We start from the raw sequence: 26,067 nt of genomic DNA, 5'->3' as shown, positions 1-26,067 counted from the left end.
TTCAAATAAGGCTATACCTGCTATGTATAAAACACAAACAGTACTTTTGATATTTCTCATTGCTGTGAAAGAGAGCTAGGAGCCAGCCTTGTAGTCCTAATTTTTCATAATAAGTCTAAATAGAGAACTAGAAATAGCTTGTTTGTTTGGTGGGACCTTGAACTTTGTATAAAGGTATTTTAAACACCTAGTTTAAGAGAGAGACATATATATGCATGTGCTAGAAGGCTTAACACTTGAAATTCTTATACAGGAAGAAACTCCGCCAAGAAGACAGTTTGCAAGGAACTCTTCTAAATCCCAACAAGTTACATGGAGGTATGAAATATACTAGCAGAAATGCTTTGGGGTACATTTGTATGTATTTTAATTGGAAACCCAGGATTTTTCTTATATATTAAGTAGCCTATTCAAACAAATAAATGCTATATAAAAAGTAGCTTTAAAAAACCTTTGCGTAATGATTTGTATTTTCAGACTTGCAAGATTTGGTTAATGTAGCTTTACAATAAAGTAGAACTAGTTTACTTGATTGTGCTTCCTGTCTGATCGATCTCGCTGACATCAGTCTTGCAAATATGAAAGTATATTTCCTACCATCCCCTTTATAGCTCAAGAAACTAGGGAGAGTCCCTTCTGAGCCACTTGCTCCACTCACTATCCAGTTGCAGGCCATGCCCTCTGTTATCTGATTGTTCCCTAGGCAGCATCTCTGCACCCTCTTTCTCAAGGTCTTTCCCATATCCCATATAGCTGTCCCAACCTTTCCACCTTGGCAGCCTGGCCTGGAGTGTGTACATGTGGGTGGCAGGCACATGGAGCTTCATGTGTGAGTGAAGGGCGCTTGCGCTTGTGTGAAGTTCCATTAGCTTGAGCAGAGGGCGCTCGTGGTGGTGTGCAAGTAGAGAATGGAGCTTCATGCACATTTGCCCATAACTCGCAAGGCCCGGTCTGGTAGTGAGCCGCAGCCTGGGGGTTGGGGACCCTTGCATATACCATTACAGTTTGTGAGCATCTGCAAATCTTTGGACAAGTTATGTAAAATGGGTCCCCAACCAGCAGACCAGCTACCCAGGCCCCAGCCCATTGGGAACTGGGCTGCCAAAGCAGCAGGCAAGTGGCCAAAGCTTCATGTGTGCATGCATGGAATTTAGGTTGCATGTGCAAAACCAGTCTCCACCCCCCCTGGCAAAACCAAAAAAGGTTGGGGACTCTTGATCTAAAAGATTTAATTTATGTTTATTATATTTTTATCCTGCCTTTGTTACTTTATAAATAACTCAAGGCAATGAACATGCCTAATATTCCTTATTCCTCCTATTTTCCCCACAATTAATGCTGTGAAGTGGAGTGGGCTGTCAGAGAGTGACCAGCCTAAAGTCATCCAGCCAGTTTTCATTTCCAAGAGGGATTAGAAATCTCAAGGTCCTGGTTTCTAGACCAGCATCTTAACCACTACACCAAATTGGCTTTATGTTAAATCCCAGAACAAAAGTGAGATACAAATGTAGTAACAAAAATAATCTTATATGCTCTTGTGTGTGAAAAAATACACTACCAAATTAGTTATTGTATGTTACCTATGCAGTTTGTCAAAAATATGAATGGAATGCATGTTCATACACAAAGATTTTATATCTTGGAAAAAAAACTGTATATGTGCCATGCTTAAATATATAGTGATTATATAATAGGCAGATAGGCATGAACAGATCATAGTACATTTTATAACCACATATTAGAGAACATCTGTTATTGTCAGTTAGTATGTTATCTTTTCTAAATTCTAGGGAAAACAACAATGCTGAGAGAATATTTCACCTAATGCCAGAAAAAAATGCACATTCCTATTGTACAATGGTCAGAGGAATGGTGAAGGTACAGTTGTAATCTTTAAAAATTTGCTTCTCTTTTTTCCTTCAAGTCAATATATTGATATTTTATACATTTTTGTCATTACAGCATGGAGAGTGCCAAAAAGCTTTTAACATGTATGCTGATTTGGTGAATAAAAATCTTAAAGGTAAGCTTTGGATACTATTGCATTAAAAATGTGCCAATAAGAAAAGCTAGAAATAAGCTGTGCATACAGAATTGGTCCTTCTACAGTATAATTACTGCACTCTTTGCGAGTAGTTTTGTAGCTTTGGTTTGTATGAAAATGATAAATGCTATATTAAATGATAGAGTTTGATAGCACAGATAGTCCTCACTTAATGACAATTCAAACAATTCTTTGAAGTTACGATAGTGCTTAGCAATGGTACTTAGGCTCAGTCTCCAAAGTTATGGAATGTAAGGTGCTCACTAACACCACCCATCCTATTTCCTCCTTTCTCTGCCCTTTTGACCCCTAGCACTCCTGGCCCCTGCCCTCCTGTGTTCCACCTCTCTTTTCCTTAAGATTTTGGGAAGAAGGCCTCAGGTAGTCAATAGCTGCCTTGCAAAGAGCCAGTCTTGTCAGCAGTGGTAACAAGAAACTGGCAACTAATGAACCTGCAAGGATTCCACAGAGAACTCGGATTTTTTCCTGAGGGTTTACTGCATGTCTTAGTTGCTGTTTGGAATGAGAGGAATCCCCTCCTGGGGATCCCATTGCTGTCTGATTTACAAAGGAAATAAGGGAACTGAATGAGAGAAGAAACATCTAGATATCCACAAAGAATGAACTTCACCAACACAGGTCAGTCCGTTTAGGCCTGAGTTGTGTCAAAAAGCAGCAAAGCAATAGTATTTCTCTGCTCTATTTCATCTTCAGATTGCATTCAGCAGCCTTGTTTCAGACTCAGACTTAAGATCTTCCAGGCAACTGTAACCTGTAAATGTTTATCTTCAAGGCCAAGCAGAAGAATTTTCAGAGCATCTGTTAAACAAAATCAAATTCATTCCCAGTTAGATGCCAGCCTTGGTGCAGGTCTGGTGGAGATGTCTTAACTGAAAGTAGTTTGAACCTGTTAGGCCTGAAGAAGCAGACGGGGTCCTTATGACTATGAGTTTGGCCACCTGATACAGACGCTGAATGAAGCAGTTTAACTGGGTTCTTTGAGTGAGGATTCAGATGGGAAGGGGCAGCATTGGTTTGGTTGATTTGAATAATCTCTGGGGAGAATAGGGTAGGAGTAGTGCATCTATCCAGGCTATGCTTGACCTCTCAATAGCTTTTATTAACATTGATCATAGTATCTTTCTGAATCAGCTTTGGGGATTGAGAGTGGGCAGAAAGATGAGCCTCTGGAACAACAAGCCTCCTGAGGTGATGTTAGCCCCAACACTCATGGCCTTTCAGAAAGCCCTTAAACCAGTGGTTCTCAACCTTTATAGTGCTGCGACCCCTTTAATACAATTCCCCACAATGTGGCGACCCCTTTAATACAATTCCCCACGATGTGGCAACCCCAACTGTAAAATTATTTTTGTTTTGAATTTATCGCGCCTGAAGCTGTATTGGCTAGCAATCTGAATTGCTTGTGATTGCCTTGAGGACGGAGGCATTAAAGCGGAGACTCCTCCCCTATTAAGTTTATCGCGCCTGAAGCCAGATTAGGCTAGTGATTGGGAGTGATTGCAGCTGGCTTGACAGGGAGACATCAGAGCAAAGATTTCTCTCTTTTTTAATTCATTGCGCCTGAAGCCGAATTCGGCTAGCGATTTGAAGAGCCTGCAGCTGGCTTGTGAAGTCAACCATTGGAGCACGATTCTTTGACTCGCAAGTATACTTCCCATATTTCCGATGGTCTTAAGCGACCCCTGACAAATTGTCATTTGACCCCCAAAGGGGTCCCGACCCACAGGTTGAGAACCGCTGCCTTAAAACATGATTGTTGTTTTTTCAACAAATTGGGGATACCTGGTAATGTGTTGGGTGTGATATATGTGATATTCTCCCGCTTTTTAACTGTTCATTGTTTTAATTGGTTTGTTTTAATAGGAGACCTTATTGCCACTATGTGAGATGGTCACACATTTATAGATGATTTATAGATGATCAACTACAAATATGACAAATAAGTGAGGGGAGAAGAAAGATAAAATTGATTACATGGCAATACTGCTTGTGGTCTTAATACAATGTCTTCCCTCTCTAGATTTAGTACAGGATTTCTGGCCATTGGAGATTTTTTTGCAGCAATGATGAATGGCGCAGGGGTACGGACCTCAGCTGAATCATGGGAGCTGAGTGTGAGTTATCTGTGTCCCACCATTGCTGGCAAGTGGTTGGCTTTCTGGGACCTGGCTCACATGAGAATTTCGCCTTATACTGAGCTGCTATAGATATACTGACTGCTTCAATCATAATACAAATAATTTATATGCTATTGCTTATGGTATAACTGGCTTTCTGTTTGTTTCAGCTGATGTGAGCACCTTCAATGCACTTATTTTAGCAGCTGTAAATGTTAAGGAAAAATACATTGAGAAATGGGCATGTATTGAAGTAAGAAACTTCTTTTTAATTGAAAAAGTTTTTATAAAAATTTTCACCCCCTTTTTTCCCCCTCCCCCCCACTCCAGCCCCTCCCCCCTCCCTCCAAAACCACCCTCCCGACTTCCTAGAACAAACACAAGGTATAGTTCAAAAGAAAAAACAATCATTTGCTAAATTTTCCCTAACACAAATTATAATCCTCCCCTTCTTCTCAAATCCTAACTTCCCCCATACAAATCAAAGATAAATACATCCTAATTATTCAAAGGCAATCTGATATCTGTTAATCTGATATCTATTTTGCGTATATTCAATCCATTTTTTCTATTCAGTTAGATATTTTTCTTGTGTCGTGTCTTTCAAAAAGGGTGAGATTTTAAGAAACTATTGATTTTAACTTTTCCATAGTAAATATTTAGCTGAAATTAAATCCTATTCTTTTATGTATTTTAATTTATTATTAATGCATTTTTATAGTATGTATCATCCACATTTGCTCATTTTTTAATATTCTGTGGTTATACACATACATTCTGTGTAATCAATTCAAAAGTTTTAATAATATCAGAGAGAGAGAGTAAAATCAGTAGAAGTGTAATTACAGAAATTCCATTATGTGGCACATGCATTCAATGCATGTGAGAAAGAGAGGCGCTTTGGTTGTGTATTCATGACTTTTTTTTACCCTCCCCATGACACACTTATAATTACTTGTATAAACAAAGGAGCTACTCAAAACTACTTGGAAAAAAGGCTCATTTAAATCAACACCCATTGGTTTAATGAAATTTGATTTCCAAGTAGCTTCCAAATGACACAAGGGGACTGGTTACAAAAAATGGGGGGATTTTCTATTTCGGGGGGGGGCAGCTTCCTCGGGTTTACCTGATGTCTACATTATTTTCCCTTCAACTGTGGGCAAACATCTTTCTTGTGGGGTAGTATTTTTAACACTTATTTAACAGATTAATTTTGTGCTATATTTATTATTGTGTGTTTTTGCCTATTTTTTCAGTTTTACTTTCTATGGCAGATTTATCTTTTATCTTTATAATAATACATTTTAAATGATCAAGGTAATTATAGAAGGGTGTGGTTGACAGTATTCTAGAATGGCATTAAATAAATGTGTGTGCAAATGCTAATGTGTAAATACAGAGTTGGAAGGAATGGGAACGTTGTTTTTATATAAAAGTTAAATCAAAATTTTGATATTTTGGTTAATAGGAGTTGCTGAGGCAGATGGCTGAACAGGATATACAACCAAATCTGCTAACTTTTAATTCTATCCTGAAAGCATTGAAACAGTGTGGTAAGGTATCCCGGGCTAAGGCTAGACTGATCTTGAATGAGATGAGAGCACTAAATATAGGTAAGAATTTTCTGTAATCTGTAAGATTAATTCAATACACATTTTCCATATTAAACCTTAGTAGTAATATTTCTTTAAAGAAATAATCCTGTGATTAGAATTATATTTTGGATTACTCACCCATTTTGACCTGCAAAATTATTATTTAATTAATAATAATAAACTTCAGTAAAATTCCTTAAAAAACACATACAAAAATTGTTGAGGCTCTAGAAAGAGTGCAGAGAAGAGCAACAAAGATAATTACGGGACTGGAGGCTAAAACATATAAAGAACGGTTGCTGGAACTGGGTATGTCTAGTCTAATGAAAAGAACTAGGGGTGACATGACAGGAGTGTTCCAGTATCTCAGGGGTTGCCACAAAGAAGAGGGAGTCAAGCTATTCTCGAAAGCACCTGAGGGCAGGACAAGAAGCAATGGGTGGAAACTGATCAAGGAGAGAAACAACCTAGAACTCAAAAGAAAATTCCTGACAGTTAGAACAATTAATCAATAGAACAACTTGCCTAAAGAAGTTGTGAATGCTCCAACACTGGAAGTTTTAAAGAAGAGATTGGACAATCATTTTTCTGAAATGGTATAGATTTCCTGCCTGAGCAGAGGGTTGGATTAAAGACCTCCAAGATCCCTTCCAACTGTTATCTTGTTATGTTATTCTGTTAAAAAATAGTACCTAAAAAGGAGTGTGTGGACAGAAAATAGAGCAGCAAAAATTTAACCAAATATAAACCATGACCTTATAACATGAGATCATATCCCCCATCTGTCCCCTAGTCTTCAGTATAGTCTCTCAGGAGCTCTCAAAGGTTGCGTCCATTATATCTTAAAGGGGGAAAGAGAAAATTACTATATGGAAAATAATCATTTTTACCTTTAAATTATATCAAGTCATTAACTCAAATGTTATTCCTGGTATGAAATAAATTTCAGGCATCCAATACAATGTAATACACTTTTGTATGTCAATCATGATCAACCTAGATTTGTTATATTTTATTTCAGAACCTAGTCTTGCAACACATTACCATTTGCTGTGCATGTCACATAATATTGGTATGTAGCATCTGTTTTTATATAGTCTTATGAATTTGTGTAAAATTCTGTTGTAATAATATCTCTCCTGGCTTTTGTTGTATAGAACCTGCTTCAGATTTTGTCTAAATGTGTGGATCTTTTTGTTTCACATGAGTTTGGATCTTTTTTCATACCAAACTCTAAAATAAATGTTAGTAATATTGACATTCTTTTTAATTACATTATATTTAGCAGAAATTTGTAATGCATGGTTCTTAAAGTCCTTGAGAGATTCAGAGACAATCAGGATAATTAACCTGTCCATTTACACTTCTGTGCCTGATTTTAATTGTGTTCTAAAGCCTTGAGTCATAATAACTAGACAGAATTTGCGTTGATAGGAAGTCTCTTCAATTATGAGCAGCAATCATAAAGAAAATTACTATTTATAACAATCTGTTTATAATTTGCCACTTAATTTATCTGTTGTACCTTCAAGTCCAATCTCATTTTCACAGAAACATATTTTACCTGCTTTTTAATTATAGTTCATTGAAAATTTGACTTTTAACTCTGCTTTTTGTTGTACAGCTGGATTTGTTGAATCCCAGTCCCATGTGCTATATGCTATAGTAAATGAAATTGAAGGAAAATCTTTTTATCCTCAGGATCCAGATGATAGTATGTACTGTTTTTTTAATTTCATGGCAGTTTTGCATAGGGCATGACTAATGTATAACAAAGGTAATTTTTGAAACTGTGAAAGTTAGCTAATAAACAGCAATGTTCCTTGGCATTTGGTTCTATTCTAAGTAATTAATTAATACATACATTAATTGTGTGAGTAATGTACAACAATATTTGTTGTCTGCCTCCTAGAAGATCTTGAAAAAGAGGGTAGGATGTTAAACAAGGAATCTTCCATTTGTTAGAAATAGGTATCAAATAATGAACTAGCTCTTGATATGGACCATATAATCTAGTCATTTTGTACCTTGTGGTACAACATCACTTTTTTATGCTTACAGTTGTGATAAAGCCCTATGATCCAACTCTTGTCCTCAAATTTCATTCTGAAATGCCTTTTTCTCTCTCATATTTTTTTAAAAATACCGTATTTTTTGGACTATGAGACACCAGACTGTAAGATTAATTTTGGGGGAGGAAAACAAGAAAACAAGAATTCTGCCTGTCTACCAGTATCAGGATCAGCAGAGTCCTTGCTTCCACTTGGATTTTGATAATGAACAACACAGATCTTTTTATCCATTTAAAACAAATCCTGTCACTCTATCTGCATTTAACTGGAGGGGGTGGAGTGGGGTTGGGGGATGATTTTTATGGGGGCAGAAGATTTGGCACTGAAGGCTCCATTCTTGAGACACCCCCGTCTTCCTACCTATAGCCATAGGCATTGAAAGAATTGGGGAGGAAAATATTTTCAGATGGCAGCACGGGGGGGTGTAAGGCAAGGCACTGCTGCCTGAAAACAATTTCTTCCCTAATTCTAAAAACGGGGCGTGAGGAGGCAAAAAAAGAACATTGCGTTTCAGGCAGTGGCCGGTTCCAGCCAGTGCTGCCGGCTGAAAACACTTTCCTCCCCGATTCCAAAAATGGGGCATGCGGAGGCAAAAGAAGAGCATTGCATTTTCGGGCGGTTCCAGACAGTGGAGATTGCAGCAACAGTGATTTTAGGGTGGCAGCACCTTGCCTTATGCCCCCTGCGCAGTGCCTGTTTCGCCAACCGAGTCCCGACCTCCATGCTCCCTTGAGCTGCTTCCAGAATCAGGCTCCAACTGAGGCAGCAAAGGTGAAGGGGGCTTGCCGGGAAGCCCGGCACCATGTTTACAAGATGGCAGCGTCCGGGAAGACTGAAGTGCTGCATCTGTCGGGCCTTGCTGCGAGAAAGCCAGGCTTTCAACATCTACGGCTATAGGTAGGAAGACGGGCGTCTTGGGAGTGGAGCCCTTGGTGCCTCTTCTGCCCCCATGAAAATCATCCCCCACTTCTCCCCACCCACTCCAATTAAATGTGTGCAGGGTGATAGGGTTTGTTTTAAATGGATAAAAAGATCTGTGCTACTTGTTATCAAAATCAGAGTGGAAGTGAGGATCCCCGCTGCGTGGAACTGCCAGAAAATGAGACGCGTGGAGTTTAATAACCTCCAAAGGGTGGGGGCCGGCAGGTGGGTGGGGCTGCATTTGATGTATAAGACGCACCCAGATTTTCACCCTCTTTTTTGGGGGAGAAAAAGGAGCGTCTTATATTCTGAAAAATATGGTAAATAAATAATCTTTCCTTGTTTTTGAGCTTGAAAGGAAAAATGAATTATTTCCACAGTTTGAAGACAAAATTTCAGACCTCTGTTTTAAATAAAAAGGCCAATTCAGATTGTACCTATAGTTCAGCATACATACTGGGCTTATTAATATAGTCAAGCCATACTGAAGTATCTCCAAAATCCACATCCACAGAGTTTCGGAAATTCTAGAGAAAACACACCTTCACCTGTAAAAAAAACAATGGAATACTTCAGCTAAAATATATTTTCTTCCTTATATTTGTATTTTAACCATTATCATTTTTATCATCTAATATCATTATCCCAGATATTAGATTTGGTTCTGCACATGATTGTCTATTCCTATAGAGGAGAAAGCAAATTTAGAAACCTCTTTGTTTAAGGGCCCAGTGTAGTTTCAATTCTTTTAAAAGCTTTTGTAGCTCTCTTATTTTAAACAGTAAAATAAACTTTACAAGTGATCATTTTTTTAAATTTCACATAGCAAAACAAATCACAAAAATGTCCAAAGCACCCAAAAACAGACATTCTCTCAAAAATTCCAGGCTTCATCTCCTCAGTGTCATCACAGTAGCGTTCAACCACTCAGATTCAGCTCCCAGGTGGAAAATGATTTATCCTTTCTCTAATCAGACTGTGTAGATCAGTGGTTCCCAACCTTTTCTTGTTTGAGGCACAACCTTTTCTTGTTTGAGGCACCCTTGGAAAGCCTTTCAAAAGTTCCCGGCACCCTTATAAGGAAATAGATATTTAAAATCTCCGTAGCTCAAAAGTTCCCGGCACCCTCAAAAGATCTCACGGCACCCCTTAGTGCCGCGGCACACTGGTTGGGAACCACTGGTGTAGATAGTTCTTTTCGGAACCATAAATGTGCTGACATTTTCTTCTCTATGTTCCAATTTGTGCTAGCTCTCTTTTGTTCTTTCTTATGGGCTTCATGGTTCAGCCCTAGACTGCAATTTGTGTGGGGTCTATCAGCACATCATTCCTGGCTTTCTGGGCAATAGGAGGATAAATTCCTGTTGCTAGGTGCCTTAGCATATCTCACATACCTTCAGAGTAAGGCTGCATTTATGTGCTTAACCATTCTGTACTTGCTTGATTTAAGGTTAGTCTGTTTGGGGAATTTGGATGTGATGTTTTATGATTATAGCTTACTTTAATCAGACTTAACATACTCAAACAGTCTGTTGTAGTTAATACAATAAAGTACGGTTTAGTCAAGCATGAAGTAATATAATACGTTAGCATAGTTTTAGTATTCAGTATTCTCGTCTCAACAGCTTATCCGGGTATAATTACTTGTATTCTGTGCTCAAACTTTAAATATTTAAATACTTTGTCATTATGGCTTTAGGTGGTATCTTGGTTTGAGAAGCAATGTACTAGAGTTCTTTGACTTGATACATATGTTCAATTGTTACTGAGCCTTTTGAATTTGTTTCAGTAATCCTAAGAAACTCTCTTTTGGGTTGCTAGAGTACGTCCAAAATTAACAATCACTACTTCTTTTCCAGTCTTCTTCTTTCCAAGTGCAATGAAAACAGTAAGTGGACTTGATTTCTGTATATTGAAGTAGATATATATTCACACTTGTTTAAATATAAATATATATTTCAGTAGCTTTCTGGCTATTTATGTATTAGCTATATTTAAAAACAATTTTTAAAATGGTATCTTCTCTTTAGTAAAACGTTAGAAAAAGCGTTTGGAATAATCTTGCAATCTAATGTGAGACCACTAAAACTTTGCTGTTCTGCTGATCCAGAACATAAGATGTCAAAAAGGATCAGCCCTGCTTTGCACTTCATCTAAATCTTTTAACCTTACCTGCCACCAATCCATCAGCTTTAAGATATTTTATTAACTTGTAATCCTTTATAAAATATGAATTAGGATTTTGTTCTTCTTCTAAAATTGAAAAAAAAATCTATGATGTTCTGTGTAGGAGAATAACTGCTATTTGTGGATTCAAGGGTTCATATTTTGTGCCTTTATTGCAGTGTCTGGAACTGAAGGATGTTCAACTTGCTTATCGGCTACATAGAGTGATGGAAAAAGCAAACAACAGGATAATGTTGGGAAATATGACACAGAAGAACTTTTATTAGTAATTATTATTTAGCATTCATAATTATAGAATTGAATTATCAACAGTTTCAACTAGGCTGGAAGATTAGAAGTGAAATAGATTTATTCTTAACTTCTGAATGTTATTGAATTTATTTGTTAATTACATTTACCATATATTTTACTATTTAGGACTCTCAGCAGTTCACTGATAGACATAAACAAAATTTCCGGAAGAATAAATATTTTAAAATAAAACAATAGAATAACAACAATAAAATAATAGTGAACAGCATCAATCCCAAACCAAGTTATGAAAGATCACTGTTTGCCAGCTAGGGAACATAATGAATTACAGTCGGGTCCATTCCAAAAGGCCAGCATGGCTACCAAGAAGTAGCATCTATGCCCCCCCACCTTCCCATAGGGAGGAATGCTTTTCTTGAAACAATTGTGCAGGGAAGGTAAATAAGGTTCTGAAAGTAACCTGGTATCAAGCCATAGAGAGCCTTATAGGTTAAAATGAAACTTTTAAATTACATCCAGAAGTTTATTAGTAACCAGTGCAGGACCATAGGAAGGTATAATGTGCTCTCAATATTAATAAGCACAAAAGCCATCTGCTCATTTTAAGTGCTTTATAAAGGCAGATTAAAGGATGGTATGTTACAGTAGTTCAAAGAAGTGATGACATCATTAACTGTAGAAGGTCCTCCTACCCCAGGTAAGGCCCACTACCTAAACGGAGCCATGAGTCCAGGAGGACACTAAAGTCGCAGATCTTGCTTCTCCATCAGGAGATAATTGGAGCAGCCCTGATAATGTCAGATCTAAAGGTAGAGCTTATATTAGAATGGCTATCGTAACCTAGAAAGAAGTAAACAGTGATCCGATTCCAAATTTATAAGTGAAGTTTTACCAGTAGGTGATTTTAATTTTGTTCGGTAAGGCTAGGTAATTTATACTACCTGCTGTATTTTCTTCGAGGTTCAAAATATTAAGATTTTATTTTAAGTTACAGCTGTTTGAGCTGTCTGTGAGAACAGAAATTTAGGAATATTACATGATAACCTTTTCCATTTTGAAGTTGATCGCGTTTTAATAACTGATTATTTCTTTCTTTGACATAGTATGTCATTTTTTGAATTATTGGCAATGATGGAACATCTTGATGTTTTGTTGAAGTGGTATAAAGAACTGGTTCCATCAGTAAGTATTATTTGTTAATTTATTTTTTGTCACTTTAAAAGTTTAAACATCAGACTCAAAACTGTGATTATCCAAAATTTTGCATTTCTTCTTTAGGCATTTTACCCAAATATTAGAACAATAATGCTGCTTCTTCAGGCATTGGACTCTGGTGATTGCTTGGAATTGATTCCCGAGATATGGAAAGGTTAACTATTCTTTGTTTTCCTGTTTCAAAAATGATAAGCAAGTCATCTTCCCAATTTAGTCAGAAGAACCAGTATTAGGCAGATTTGCCTCTTTGAGCATCAGTAAAATTTAAATATGCCTTTAGATCAGAGCCACATTGTGGTGTTACTAGCTTGAATCAGGAAAGCTTTTGCCATGGTGCCTCATTCTATGGGACTGGAAATTTATTATTCAAATTACAACTTGCTACTACAGTTTGTAAAATTTCTAAACATTGTGTGTTAGCAATCCCCAGTGACAGATTCCATTGTAGGAAAGAAGTTCTAGTCAGAATGGATATTTACCGTAATAATGCCATTGCTTATCAGAACAAAGTATCTGTCACTCTCCCATTAGCTTAACTTTCATATAGTCTACATTTTCCTGCCTTTATGTTTTACAACATATCTGTAGCCATACAATAATAGTTAATAGGCTGAGTTGAATTTAAGGATTAAACGTCCCTATATCTGTTTTAGTAAAGTCACTAATTTCATTGATTGAGAACTGCTTGCAGTTATTTTATTTCTGATAATTTTTCTTTCCTGTTCAGATATTAAGCAATTTGGATTTAGTCTCAAAGACACTATTGTACAAGAAGTTCTGGCTCTTATGGCAAGAGACATACAGTCTCCAGAGGTGAGTCTTGATGAAAAATGGATATGGAAAACATTAACACTTATAAAAATTGCGGAGGTCAGTGGCATGAATTAACTAGTGCTGAAATGAATCCAGGAGGCCTGCCCTTACTATTTCTTTCTTTCTTTTTTGAACAAGTTTTTATTGGTTTTTTTAAATTCCCCCCCCCACACACATTCATACATAATTTATGAGCAGAGTATTGACCATATCATGTCTTGTACTATTCAATATATTCAAATACATTTTATTTAATTACAATTTTTGCCAAAATATTCTTTTTTTTCATAGTTTTTATTCATACCCTAATATTTCCTTGCTCATTTCACTAAATATCCTCTTCTTTCGCCCTCAGATTTTAATTTCTCCATTTTTATTGGTATACATTCTTTTTCCTCCTCCTTTTTCAGTTTTTATCCTGATATATTCAAATATGTTCAAGGTTGCCTTTCTTCCATTTCATCTTTTTTCCTTTCACAGCAATCCTTCTTCTCATTCCTCTTCCTCCCTTCTTTCATCCTACCTACTTTCTTCTCTCCTCTCCTACTCCTTCTCTACTTCCCCTTCCTTTCTCCCCCTCCTCCCCACTTCCTCCCTATCTGACCTTCTCTCCTACTCTTATTTCCCTTACTTTTTCTCCCATCCTCTTCCCTTTCTTCTTTCTCTCTCCCTCCTTCTTCCTTTCCGTCTCTCTTCTTCTTATCTCTCTCAGTTGCTTTATTTATTTCCATTTCAATATTTCTGGTGTCCAGGCAACCTTGATTTTCTCATTTATTATATATATTTCTTGAACCTCCCCTCATATATTTTAATTATTAGCATTGTCCTCATCTTTCCATTTATAATTTACAACCTTCCATCTTTTATTTTCTTAAAGTTTTTTTTTGTTCCCAAATCAATAGTTATTATTCTCTTCCAATATACATCATTTGCTAACATTTCAATTTTGTTTCCTTTTATATCTCAATAACAATCATTTTCACGTATAGATCATAATATCTTTCACATTCCATCTGCTGGACTATTTTTTTATTGTTATTATTATTATTATTGTTATCATTATTATTATTATTTCTTCCTTACCATCAATTATAATTCCCTCTTATTCCATACATTCTCAAACATAAAAAGAAGAGGAAAACATATATCACATTATATGTTCCACATTTCATTTACTTTTGTTATATATTGACCCATAAAATCCTTCTTTTCAGTTCCCTTCATTCTCTTCATTTCAACCCTTTTAAAACTACCCTTTTACAATAGTCTATCCTAAAAGTTTCTACCACTATCTTCATTTCATTTCTATTACTCATTTTTTCCCTTCTTTTAACTATTTTCTTTCAGTCTCTCCGCAATTCCCTCAGTATTTTTCTCCCTTTCTTCCATTCTTTTATCTTCTTCTTTCTCTCTTTCTTATATCTTCTTTTCCACCTCCTTTCTCTAACTTTTACTCTTTTAATTTTCCCCTTCTGTTTTTCTCCCTTTCCTTCTCTTCTCTTTATTCTGTCACTGTTAATCCCAGTGTGATCATCTAGTTTTTCCATTCTTATAACTTTTCCCTTCAATCTTTTCTTTTTTCTTTCCCCCTTTTCTTTTTCAAAACATACTTCCCTTTTTCTATTTCTATTCTTTCACTATCTATCCCAATGTTATCATCTATATTTTTGTTCTCACTCTTTTCTTTTTCAGCATTGTTGTTGCTCTTGTTCTCTCATAATTTTGTCATCCATTTTTTAAGCCACAGCTCTGCTTGTTTATTCCCTTTAAAAGATTCTCCCACCATTTGAAGCATCTCCCACCATTTGAAGCATCTCCCATAATTCCTCGCAATTCTCCATGTTTTCAATGTAAAGAGAAAAACTTTTTAAAATTTATTTATTTTAACTTTTGTATAGTCCGTATTCAAGTCCAAAATGTCTCTCTCTCTCTTTTTTTCTCCCTTCTTTTTTCTATTTCCAAATGCAAGCCAGTTCAAATTATTCCCCCCCCTCCCCCGGTCATCCTAATTCCAGTCTTAGTCAATCTTATGAAGTTCTGCCACAGCTGTTTAAACAAATCCTCCTTCGTTGTTTCCTCTTTCTTTTAGCAGTCTAAACAATGTAGTGTTGTTTTTCCCCCTCTCCAGCAACGCTCCTTTCCAATCCACAGCTCACCGCAACATAATGTCATTCATAAATCCACAAAGCCAATTCCTTTATCGTTCTCAATTTAATCCTTTTGTTCGCAAAAGATGCTTTCTCTCAATTTTCTCCTCCTTTTAATCTTTATTTTTTCTTTTAAATCCAATTTTAAGTCCAGATGGAACGTTAACTTTTTTTTAAGGGCTTTTGTCTTAGAAATCCTCTTTATTGTTTTTCCTTTCACTTTGAATTTCCGCATGCCAATTAGCGGCTAATTCAATCCAAAAAGAATCTCTTGAGCTTTTTAAAAAAATTTCTTCTCGCCCAGTAACAATACTCTGCTTTGATCTTCACTCCTGCTGAATCTTTTGTGGCCATCCTGGCTTTTCTAATGGCTGCCTTTCCACATCACTGGGTCGAAGGCTGGGTGCCGGCGCTGCAGGGAATTCACAACTTCCCTGTTCGCTCCGGCCAGTGCATTCTTTCTTCGCTGCCCCTTCAGGACAGCTATGGCCCGTCAAGGACCCCCAAAACGATAGGAATTTTGGCGCTCCCTCCGGAGCACCCGAGGTTCGTGTTGTCGCGATGCTGGCCACGCCTCCCCCTTACTATTTCTTTTGAAACAAAACATAGAAAATGTTGCAGAATTAATTTTCAGTTGATGGAATAGCAATACTATCCATCTTTGCAGTAAAACAATTCCCCAATATTAGGGAAGTTCTGCTATTTTCTTAGCAGAGCAAGCCACTGAAATAAATCTTACTCTTTTTCTTTGCTTCTTCACTTGGCATATCTCATCTTCATGCACCTCAGATTCCACATAGCTACCTATTAATAGAAAAAGTAATCTCCCAAGATGGTTTATGATTCATCATATAATAATAATTTCAGAGCTAGAGTAACAGAAAACCCCGGTGCATGCCTTCTTTTGCACCTGGAAAGTCTCTTTCATCAACTCTTGCTGGTGCGAACGGCCTGCAAAACCATTCCAAAGCCACGCTGGATGCTTCCCAGAATGCGAGGCTGGCAGGAGGAGGAGGAGCCACAGAGGCGGCAGGCTATTCCCTTCTCCAGCTGAACGCAGCAGTACGACAGACACCGCCAGCGGGTACGAGGGGGCAGCGAGGATGGGCGGGCTGGGGTTTCTTTTCCTCCCTGCCCCGTGCACCCAAGGTAGCCAGTTTCTCCTGCCCTTTCCCCTGCAGCTGCTGCTGCTGCTCTTCTGGGGCCTCACTTCCTCCTCCCCCTCTCCACGAACCACTTCAGTCTTGCACCCTGGGGCAGCTCGCCTCCCTGCCGGTGGCTTCTGGCTGTTCCAGAATCCCAGCCAGAAGCGGCAGTGTGACAGCTGGCGAGGGCAAGGGGGTGATGATGGCGAGGATGGGTGGGCCGGGGCTTCCTCCCCGCCCTGCTGCCCCATGCACCTGTTCTGTCCTCGTCCCCACTTCACAGAGCAAATGCAAAGACGTGTGTCTCCCACTCTTTTTATTTGCTACAGACCTGATTTTCTTCAGTTGAGGAAATACTTGGCAGTGACCGTGCAGAGGCCTGCCAAGTTCGGAGTCTGTACCTCGTGTCCAAGATCCGTTGCCAAAAACTCATTAACAAAGTCCTTCAACCCTCCAACAATCGAGCTGCAGTGCACCCTTGGTAGCTTTTTTGTCCGTCACAAGGGCCACATGGCAGCTCCACCCACTTTTATACCCTGTGGGATGTGGCTCAGTGACTCAGCACTCTCTGAGCCTGCCACACCTTTTCCTCTGCTGCACATGCTTATCTCTTCGTCCCTGCATCCAGGATTGATTGTCAGCAGCTGGGACTTGAGGCGTTGCCAGGGAGGAGGAGGGTATGGGAGAGGGAGGCCTTGTCAGCTCCTCCTCCTGGCCTGCAGCTGTAACTTGGGGCGGTGCCAGCGAGGAGGGTCCTGGTGAGGGAGGCCTTGCTGGCTCCTCTCCCTCACTTTCCAAGTCACTCTCTTCCATGAGAACAGGCTCAAGGGCCGGAGTCACAACAGCACCTAAGCCAGCCAGTCTCTCCTGCTTTTCCCTCTGCAGCTGCTGCTGCTCTTTGGGGACTCACTTCCTCCCCCCCCCCAACCACTTCAGACTTGTGCCAAATTAGGCAGAGAGAGGGGGATGGTAAAGAAGAGGCGATGACTGGGTGCACAAGGATTCCCAACCCTTCTCTTAAACAGGGCCAGTCGATGGGCTGCGTTGAAAATCAGCGGTGTAAAGAACGGAATGGCCAGCCGTGAAAGGGGAGAGCCACCGCCATCACTACCTCTTATTTCTTTTTCTCTGTGCAAGAAGCTCATGCGGGGAGGGAAGGAAGTCCCGGATCACCCATCCTGGCCGATAACTCTGGTCCCCTAGGAAGCGACCACCAGGATCCCCTCTCCACATCTTTTGGCACATGCACCTGTTGCTCTTGCCATTGTTGGTCTTCATGCGTGCCAAAAACCAGAAGACCAAGTGGCTGACGTGCATGTGAGTGCTGGAAGCAGGAAGATCATCTTCCTGAAGCACGCATGTGCAATGGGCGGCTGCTCTTCTGGTTTCCGGTGCACCCGAGCCCATGAAAACCAGCTGACCGGCGCACCGGAACCTGGAAGAGCAACAGCTGACCACTGCGCGTGCCAGGAAAAATGGCTCTGCATGCCACTTCCAGCATGCATGCCATAGGTTCACCATCATGGGTCTGTAAAGTCCATATGGTTTTGGAGTTGTAACATCAGAAAAGCTATCCTTTAGTAGAAAATGTGCAAAGTAGTCCTTGCTTAATGATTCTAAAAGGCACTGCAATTTCTGTTGCAGTGATTATATGATGACACCACTTAGCAACAGCAGTTTCATAGTCCCAATATCAGCTTTTAACTCTGCAGTCCTTAGGATAGAACATCACACTTCTCCTGCCTTACTGCATTTGCCTGCACTTTAATTCCTCTCCCCCAACTACTCCCCCCCCCATTTCTGCTTTTTTGGCCACCTTGCACTCCACCGCCTCACCACCCTTTATTCTGTTCGCCCTGTCCCCACCACTCCAACTGACTGCCATTATCTTCCTCTTACTACTGACAAGATAGATGTTCTGTCTCCTTCCCCACCTCCGAGTAATGAGCTGGCCTTCAGCCAGTGGATTCACGGCTCTTATCAGTCCTGGCAGAGAAATTGCAGCTGCCTGCCAAAGTTCAAACAAATGACTCGCAGAGTAAGACTTCAGCTCTCTTTGAAACGGTTCAGCTAATCTTTTGCTCCCCGTGGAGTGCGAGCAGTCCAAAGCTCCTTATATATCCTGTGGAGCCCTTCCCTTTGATGACGCTACCTCTAATCTTCTGAAGCGCGGGTTAATCCAAGCTTGATTATTATTATTATTATTATTATCAGCTGGATCTGAAGGTGTAGCCTGAGGAAGGGAGGAATCAGGGGATGACGGCCTCATTACGTCCTCCGACTGGCCTGGTTCTGGCTCCTAGAGCGTAAGCCTTTCCGGCCCTTCCCCCTCACTCTTGGAGTCACTTTCGGGCATGGGGCCAGGTTCGGGGGCTGGAGTCACAACAATACGCATGGTCCTTCATGAAACAGTTTTTTTAGGAAGGTTTTGCCTAGCCAGAGTTGCCTTTGTGAGGCAAAGGGCCAGGCCGGGTGCATCTCATCAGCGAGAGCAACGAGGGCAAAGATAAGCTGTGGGCTATGGGGGGCATTGGGCAGTCGAATAGAGTGTCAAAAAGGCAGAGATGAGGGACAAGCAGCAGGAGTTAAATTGCAGTCTGGTTGTAGATGCAGGTGGGCTGCCAAGCACATAAATTTTCAGCAAATGACCATGGGGGCCACCGAAACAGCCATAAATTCATTTGTATTCAATTCAGTCATAAACAAGACTAGTTATAGGTACCATTCATTTAGTGCGATAGAAACAGTTGCTCAAGGCAGGGTCATTAAATGAGAACTAGCTGTACATCAGTTGTACAGTTTCATTGCCCTGAAAGAGTTTAGTTGTCACAGGGACAAATTTACTTCCTTGCATCCTGTAAAATCATAAGATGGTCTTGGTGTTCTTTGTGCTTTTGAGAATACAGCTGAGTTGAATAGTAATTTTCCTATTATTTTGAAAAAGAACCCTGTGATTTTTACATTGGTTAACTTTAGTGGTGGATTTCAAACTTTTTGACTACCAGTTCTGTAGGTGTGGCTTGTTGGGTGTGGCAAGGGAAGGATACTGCAAAATCTCCATTCCCACCTCACTCCAGAGGAAGGTTATTGCAAAATCCCTATTTCCTCCTGATCAGCTCGGACTTGGGAGGCAGAGAATAGATGGGGGCAGGGCCAGTCAGAGGTGATATTTGCCGGTTCTCCAAACTACTCAAAATCTCCGCTACCAGTTCTCCAGAACCTGCTGAATTTCACCCCTGGTTAACTTGTTTGATTCTATTATTATTAACTGAGCATTTACTGGTATATTTCTTCTGATATTTTAGAAAAATAAGATTTTGGTTTTGTTATAAAAAGTAAAGGTTCCCCTCGCACATAGGTGCTAGTCATTCTTGACTCTAGGAGGTGGTGCTCATCTCCATTTCAAAGCCGAAGAGCCAGTGCTGTCCGAAAATGTCTCCGTGGTCATGTGCCGGCATGATTAAATGCCAAAGGCACACAGAACACTGTTACCTTCCCACCGAAGGTGGTCCGTATTTTTCTACTTGTATTTTTTACGTGCTTTAGAACTGCTAGGTTAGCAGAATCTGGGACAAGGAACAGGAGCTCATCCCATTACACGGCAGCACTAGGGATTCAAACCGCTGAACTGCCAACCTTTCATCGACAAGCTCAACATCTTAGCCACTGAGCCACCACTTCTGTTCTGGTTTTATCATAGTGAACAGTTAAATACTCATCTTTACAATAGCTTGTCAATATAAGCTTGGGAGACTATTATTGCATCAACTGCCCCTCAATATCCGCCTAGTTAAGATTCTTCTTTCTGCTACATCAGGGCCATGAATTTGCCCCTAAACACTTAAGTCTTTTAACTAAAGAACTTATGTGAATACTTAGTAGTGGTGAGACAGCTCTATTTCATATTTCTGGATATTTTAATGTAATCAAAAAGCTGCCCATGCTGACTGCATCTGACATTTAGGCCTATCTTCTCATATAGCATATAGATTAGTAGCAGATGTTTGTCTATAGAGGAATTAATTATGATTTTGGTTCATAATTTACATTACCTCTAGAAGTATATGACCAAAAGATACAGAGTTTAAGTATCAATAAGATGTTAATGACAACATACTATAATTCTGGAGGCATCCCCATTTACCTCTTAGGGTGATCCACATTGAAGGCAGTGAATGAATCATTGAGATATTTAAGCAAGATGTGGGAGAACAATTTGCAATTTTACTTCCGTGTTCTTCATTAATTCTGCTTGTCAGAAGCCAATTGTGAAGGATGTGAATGGCGATCACAGGATTGCAGGATCCTGCAATCGTTGTAAATGCAAGAATTGGTTGCACAGTTGGGTTTTTTACACTATTGTAAACTGAACAGTCATTAAATGAGGCAGTAACTGAGGATTACCTGAATAGAAAATTGCATTGGTTGAAAATTAACAAATTAGTAAAAGGATTTTGATCCTGGTTGTTTACTCACATTTTATTTATTTATATTAACAACAGTTAAATACACAAATGCCCTTAGAAACAATAAAAGTAAATAAGGATATTTAATCTTAAAAGTTTTACTTATGGGTATACTTATAATTGTGCCTTTTTTTGTCTTACTCCTGTTTTTTGTATGTTTGTACGTAGGGGAGCATTATATGAAAATTATTTTGTATAGACATTTTGGAGGGGCCATGGGCATACCACAGTTGGTGGCATCTCATTCTGTAAAGAAGGTGCTATCTAGTACAGCAGGTATACTTAGAACTGCCAAAGCACTACTTTAGCTTCATATCTGAAGTAATATTCATTGCTAGATTGCTAATGTTGACTGAAAATGCTAAGTATCTTATTGTTTTGCAGACCCAAGTTGCATTTGCTGACTGTGCTGAAAATATAAAATGTCTGCATGACTTAAAGAGCAAGAACATGCAACTTGTGTGGAAAGACACTTCTCTTAATAACACCACAATACTTTTCGCCAGGGCTGGCAGAATGCAGGAAGCTTGGTAAGAAAAAAAAGTCCCTGTTAATAATTTGAATCTTTTTTTTTTTTTTATTATTATTATTATTATTATTATTATTATTATTATTATTATTATTATTATTATTATTATTATTATTATTATTTAGATTTTTATACCGCCCTTCTCTTGAAATCTTGAAATAAAACAACTTATCCCAGGCTCCTGAACCATAGAAGTCAAGACTCTGTCTAACTCAATTACAGTTACCAACTTTTGACTTTGACTCATTTATTCAGTGTAGAAATGGAGTACAACTTTTTCTCCAAAGAGCCTTAATTGAAAACTTAAGGCCCAAAGTACATTGGGGGAGGCAGAGAGAGAAAAGAGAGAGAATATAATGATATTTAGACCTTTAGCTATTGCTGTGTTTTCTTTTTCCTTCAAACAGTTCCTGGAAAAGGAATATAGCTAAAGGCATGACGCCTGATGTTAAAGTTTAAAGTTGTACCAGAAAGTCCAGTAGTACTTTAATGCTTCTGATTGGCCATTTCACTTCTTTTGCTTCACTTTTAGACTAGAGGCAGGTATGTGTAGCATCTGGGCAGCAAAAAGCCTTTCTAACTGGCAGGGTTTTTTACCAGGATAATAGAGATACTGTGGGCTGTATGAGATAAAGGCTTTTTTCCCCTACTGCTGGAAAACGTTAACTTGTTCAAGGGTGTGAATGAAGTTGCTACCACACTTACAAGCCAGTTTCATCTTCATGGCTATAGATCAGGTGTGTCAAACTCAAGGCCCAAAGACCAAATCCAGCCCACAGGGTGCTTAGATCTGGCCCGTGGTGCTGGTCTGGAAATAGCAAAGGACCAGCCCGTGATGCCTCTGCCATCAAAAATGGGGCGGGGCGCAGGCGCACTCCCCACAACCGCTTATAGCCTCTGGAGTGGTCCAGGAGGCCTTCCAGGTCCAAAATAGGGCCTCCTGAGTTGTCCAGGAGGTTGTCCAGGCCCAAAATGGTGCCTCTGGAATAGTCCAGGAGGTTGTCCAGGCCCAAAATGGTGCCTCCAGAGTGGTCCAGGAGGCCTTCCAGGCCCAGAGTACTGTAGGAAGTTATAACGGTGAGGAAAATTAAAATATTTTACCTTTCAGTCTTGCAGGATTCTGTTACTAGCCTGTCAATAATTTATAGTTCTAGTCTTCCTATGGAGTCAGTTTCTTGATTTGGTCTCTCTCTGAATAGGTGATCACATAGATCAAGTAAGTATTACAAAAATAAAATCACAGAAATGTACGCCTCCCCCTATTTTTTATAAGTTTATAAAACCATGTCTGTGGAAATAGGTTCCGTGTTATGCCTACCATGGCCACGCCAACCCCCCACCCCCACCCAGCCCTCCAAGGTCAGCCCAATCTTAATAAGGCTCTCAATGAAATTGAGTTTGACACTCCTGCTATTGATGTTTCCAAAGGCATTCACCAATCTTTATCTATAACCCAATGAGAAACTAGTTTTTATAGTGGTTTTTGTTCCACTATATATGAACTGTTGTTAAAATTACTTAATTTCCATATTCTGTGAACATTTTTTTTCTTTTCCTAAGTAAAATTCTATTAGATTCAATGGGGTTGTTTTTTTTTCCCATTTTGGGTTATTAGCAGTTAGAAAAAAAATCATTTTTAATGGGATTTTGGATTTCCTTGGAGAATTAGTTGTAGTTCTTTTTTTTTTCATTGACTACATAACCCATATTGTCGAAAGACAAGATTTGGGATGATATATACAGGTAGTTCTTGATTTACAATCCTTCATTTAGCGACTGAAATCAACTGCATTGCAAAAAGTGATGTACAACAGGTCCTTGCACTTAATTTCAAGGTCACATGATCAAAATTTGGGTTCTTGGCATGTAATTACAATAATTGCGGTATCCCCTGGTTTGCAATCTTTTCCTGCTGGCTTAAGACAAACAGAGTCACTGGGGAAGCTGCATTCGCTTAAGGACTAAATGATTTGTGTAATAACTGCAGGGATTCATTTAAGAACTGTAGCTTTAAAAGGTTGTAAAATTGGGTGTGACTCACTTGGCAACCACTTTATTTAATAACAGAAATTTTGCTCCCAGTTGTGATTATAAACTGAGGGCTACCTGTAAGTCAAGCCGCTTGACGGACTTCTGATCGTATTTTTTTCATCTGCATTCTAGTGGTAATTTTTTTTTTTCGTCTCCAAATAGGAACATGCTACAGCTTTTTAAAAAATACTCTCAAGTTCCCAGGTAAGTTTGCCTTTTAAAGTTTGCCCCTTGGAAGCCCCGATAATAAATGTCAGTCTTTACTTTCCCTTTGATTCGATCTGACCCTTAGTTTTCTCCAGTGTTAGAATGCCGCTTTCTGCCATGTATTGTCCTGTGCTTGGCCCAGTTCCATCACCAAATGTCAGTTTGTCATTTCTTCAGAAGGACTGGTGGTTTTGTTAGCAGAGCAAGCAGAGCTATCGAGGGAACTGCCACAGTTGTAAGCGCAATGAAGTCTGAATCGTGTATGGAAATTTACGTCCACTACTTGAATACTAAGACTTTTAATTTGCCTTTGAAGCTTTTAATTCACTTCTGTATTTTGGTTACTGCATAAAAGTATCATTTGGATAGGGAGTGTCTTATTTGTTTAGCTGCTAATTTATTTATTTATTTATTTATTTATTTGTTGTTTATATTTATATACCGCCCTATCTCCCAAAGGACTCAGGGCGGTTTACAGGCATTTAAAAGCAATAAATACAATTCTAAAAACAATTAAAAAACTTATTCAAAAGCCTAATAATTAAAAATATAAAAAATTAAAACCAAGTTAAAACCCACAAACTAAAATCTAACTCAGTCCTGCGCAGTTAAATAGGTATGTTTTAAGCTCGCGGCGGAAGGTCCGAAGGTCCGGAATTGTTAATTGTTAACATTTGAGAAAAATAACCATTTCTTGGCCTACTCTTTAATATAGAAAAGAACATTGTGATAGTATCTTGAAAAGAAAACTGAGCTGCATTGCATTGATAATTTGACTGGAATCTACAACAATCCTTTTGTTTCAAAACTCTTGGATTGGCAATTTGAAGCCCTGAATTTCTGGTTATGTAGCATAGATAAAGCAGTGACCTTTATACTGTGTATCATCAGAAGTTCAAGAATCTGAAGGCGGTAGCACTATTTTAGCAGTTGTTCAGCACAGAAAAATAGAATTATTCAAGTTAAACTTTCCTGTCAGTAGTGTGTCCTTTTGTCAAATTAAGATTCTCTACTTAGACCTTTTAGGAAAGCTGCTTTGGTTGGATAGATGCATCCCTCCCTGTTCATGGAACTCATCTAATTACTTGGGCTATGAAGAGGAGGTGCCTTTAGTGTTATTTACATTAAATATTGAGTTATCAAGTTCAGAAATTTCTTACCTCACAGTAGTTTATTTAATTTGTTTATTCAACTTGTTCTCCCAATCTCCCCTAAAGGCGACTTACCATCTCTAGATAGTTACCATCATAACTTGGCAGATAAAATATTTTCTCATCAGACTGTGTTACAGTTGCCACTAGTGTCCATATCCCTTTTCCCCTTATGCAGTGATTTGACAGTGAAAATGATGTTCCGTTGTATTAAACAAAGTAGCCAAGCAGATAAAGCACTTGAACTAGTAAAGCTGACTGCTGAATATGGTATACAATCAACATCAGAGCTCGCCAAGACAACTTTAGAAGAATTTGAACTTTCTGAAGAGCAAAGGTAAGTTTCAGCAAGAACGTAGCTGTCATGACTACTGTTCAGAGCACTGGGATATATCACTGAAATTCACTGATGTAGTAATATTCTTAGCTATTTTGTTTCATTTATTTGAATTCATACCTAATGTCTGCTGGAATTTGAGGCAAAGTACATCATCTTTCTCCCTTTGCTTGGCAACACTTTAATTGGCAGCAGCTCTCTATAGCTAGAGATAAGAGATTATAGATACTAGCCCAAGCTGTCAGGTGAGTTTCATGCCTTAGTTCAGTTTCCCTGTCCTAGCTGAAATATTTTGATCAGTATATCATATTCTTTCTTATGCAGGCGTTCCTTATCCCTTTTGAAGCAGACATTTTTTTGCCAATAATAAAATTGTAGTTGTGCCAGCGGTTTGACAAATCTGTAATTATATTCATGTGGGTTTTTTTTTCCCTTTTCTTTTTTCAGGCGGACTCTGGTTGATATAATAGAAGGAAACTGTGGTTTTAAATAGGTGTCAGAAGAGGAACCACTTCTTTTTTTCTGAAAGAAAAAGCAACTTACCTGATTTCGATGCAGCTCTCAGGGAGTGGCCCTGAAAATCTCTGGGAGCCTTGTACATAACTGTATTATATTGGTGCATTCTCACGTGCAACTTCCTGCATGGTTGGTAGGAAGTTCTGGTTTCACTTGTTTTGGAGTGTTTGTTCTCGTTCTCCACAACCTCAGTTTTGAAAACCCAAATTGTCTGCCAGAATCCTAGAATTATTTTCTTATTATATTGCATCTACATTTTCCTTAGACATGCTAACAGAAATAAAGAGTTATCCACTTG

At 38.8% G+C, this 26,067-nt stretch overlaps 1 protein-coding gene and 1 non-coding gene across 2 annotated transcripts in view; both read left to right on the top strand.

Annotated features, from left to right (window-relative positions):
• Positions 1-26,067, top strand: part of PTCD3 (pentatricopeptide repeat domain 3) — a 34,250-nt gene extending 8,183 nt beyond the window's left edge. The window contains exons 9-24 of the mRNA XM_058183407.1: positions 254-318; positions 1,791-1,878; positions 1,963-2,023; positions 4,353-4,435; positions 5,654-5,798; positions 6,802-6,852; positions 7,405-7,494; positions 10,633-10,661; positions 11,119-11,225; positions 12,316-12,394; positions 12,491-12,581; positions 13,155-13,240; positions 21,383-21,528; positions 23,721-23,762; positions 25,095-25,253; positions 25,701-26,067. Coding sequence (XP_058039390.1) covers positions 254-318; positions 1,791-1,878; positions 1,963-2,023; positions 4,353-4,435; positions 5,654-5,798; positions 6,802-6,852; positions 7,405-7,494; positions 10,633-10,661; positions 11,119-11,225; positions 12,316-12,394; positions 12,491-12,581; positions 13,155-13,240; positions 21,383-21,528; positions 23,721-23,762; positions 25,095-25,253; positions 25,701-25,746 — 1,368 coding nt within the window. The 3' untranslated portion in view covers positions 25,747-26,067. The remainder of the gene's footprint in view (positions 1-253; positions 319-1,790; positions 1,879-1,962; positions 2,024-4,352; positions 4,436-5,653; positions 5,799-6,801; positions 6,853-7,404; positions 7,495-10,632; positions 10,662-11,118; positions 11,226-12,315; positions 12,395-12,490; positions 12,582-13,154; positions 13,241-21,382; positions 21,529-23,720; positions 23,763-25,094; positions 25,254-25,700) is intronic.
• Positions 4,123-4,267, top strand: LOC131199010 (small nucleolar RNA SNORD94). The gene has a single exon (XR_009155247.1). It is a non-coding gene; the product is annotated as a small nucleolar RNA SNORD94 (small nucleolar RNA).

Source organism: Ahaetulla prasina, chromosome 4, assembly GCF_028640845.1.
Source record: "Ahaetulla prasina isolate Xishuangbanna chromosome 4, ASM2864084v1, whole genome shotgun sequence".
Taxonomy (NCBI): domain Eukaryota; kingdom Metazoa; phylum Chordata; class Lepidosauria; order Squamata; family Colubridae; genus Ahaetulla; species Ahaetulla prasina.
The sequence above is the reverse complement of the archived record's forward strand: the minus strand, read 5'-3'. Positions and strand labels throughout refer to the sequence as shown.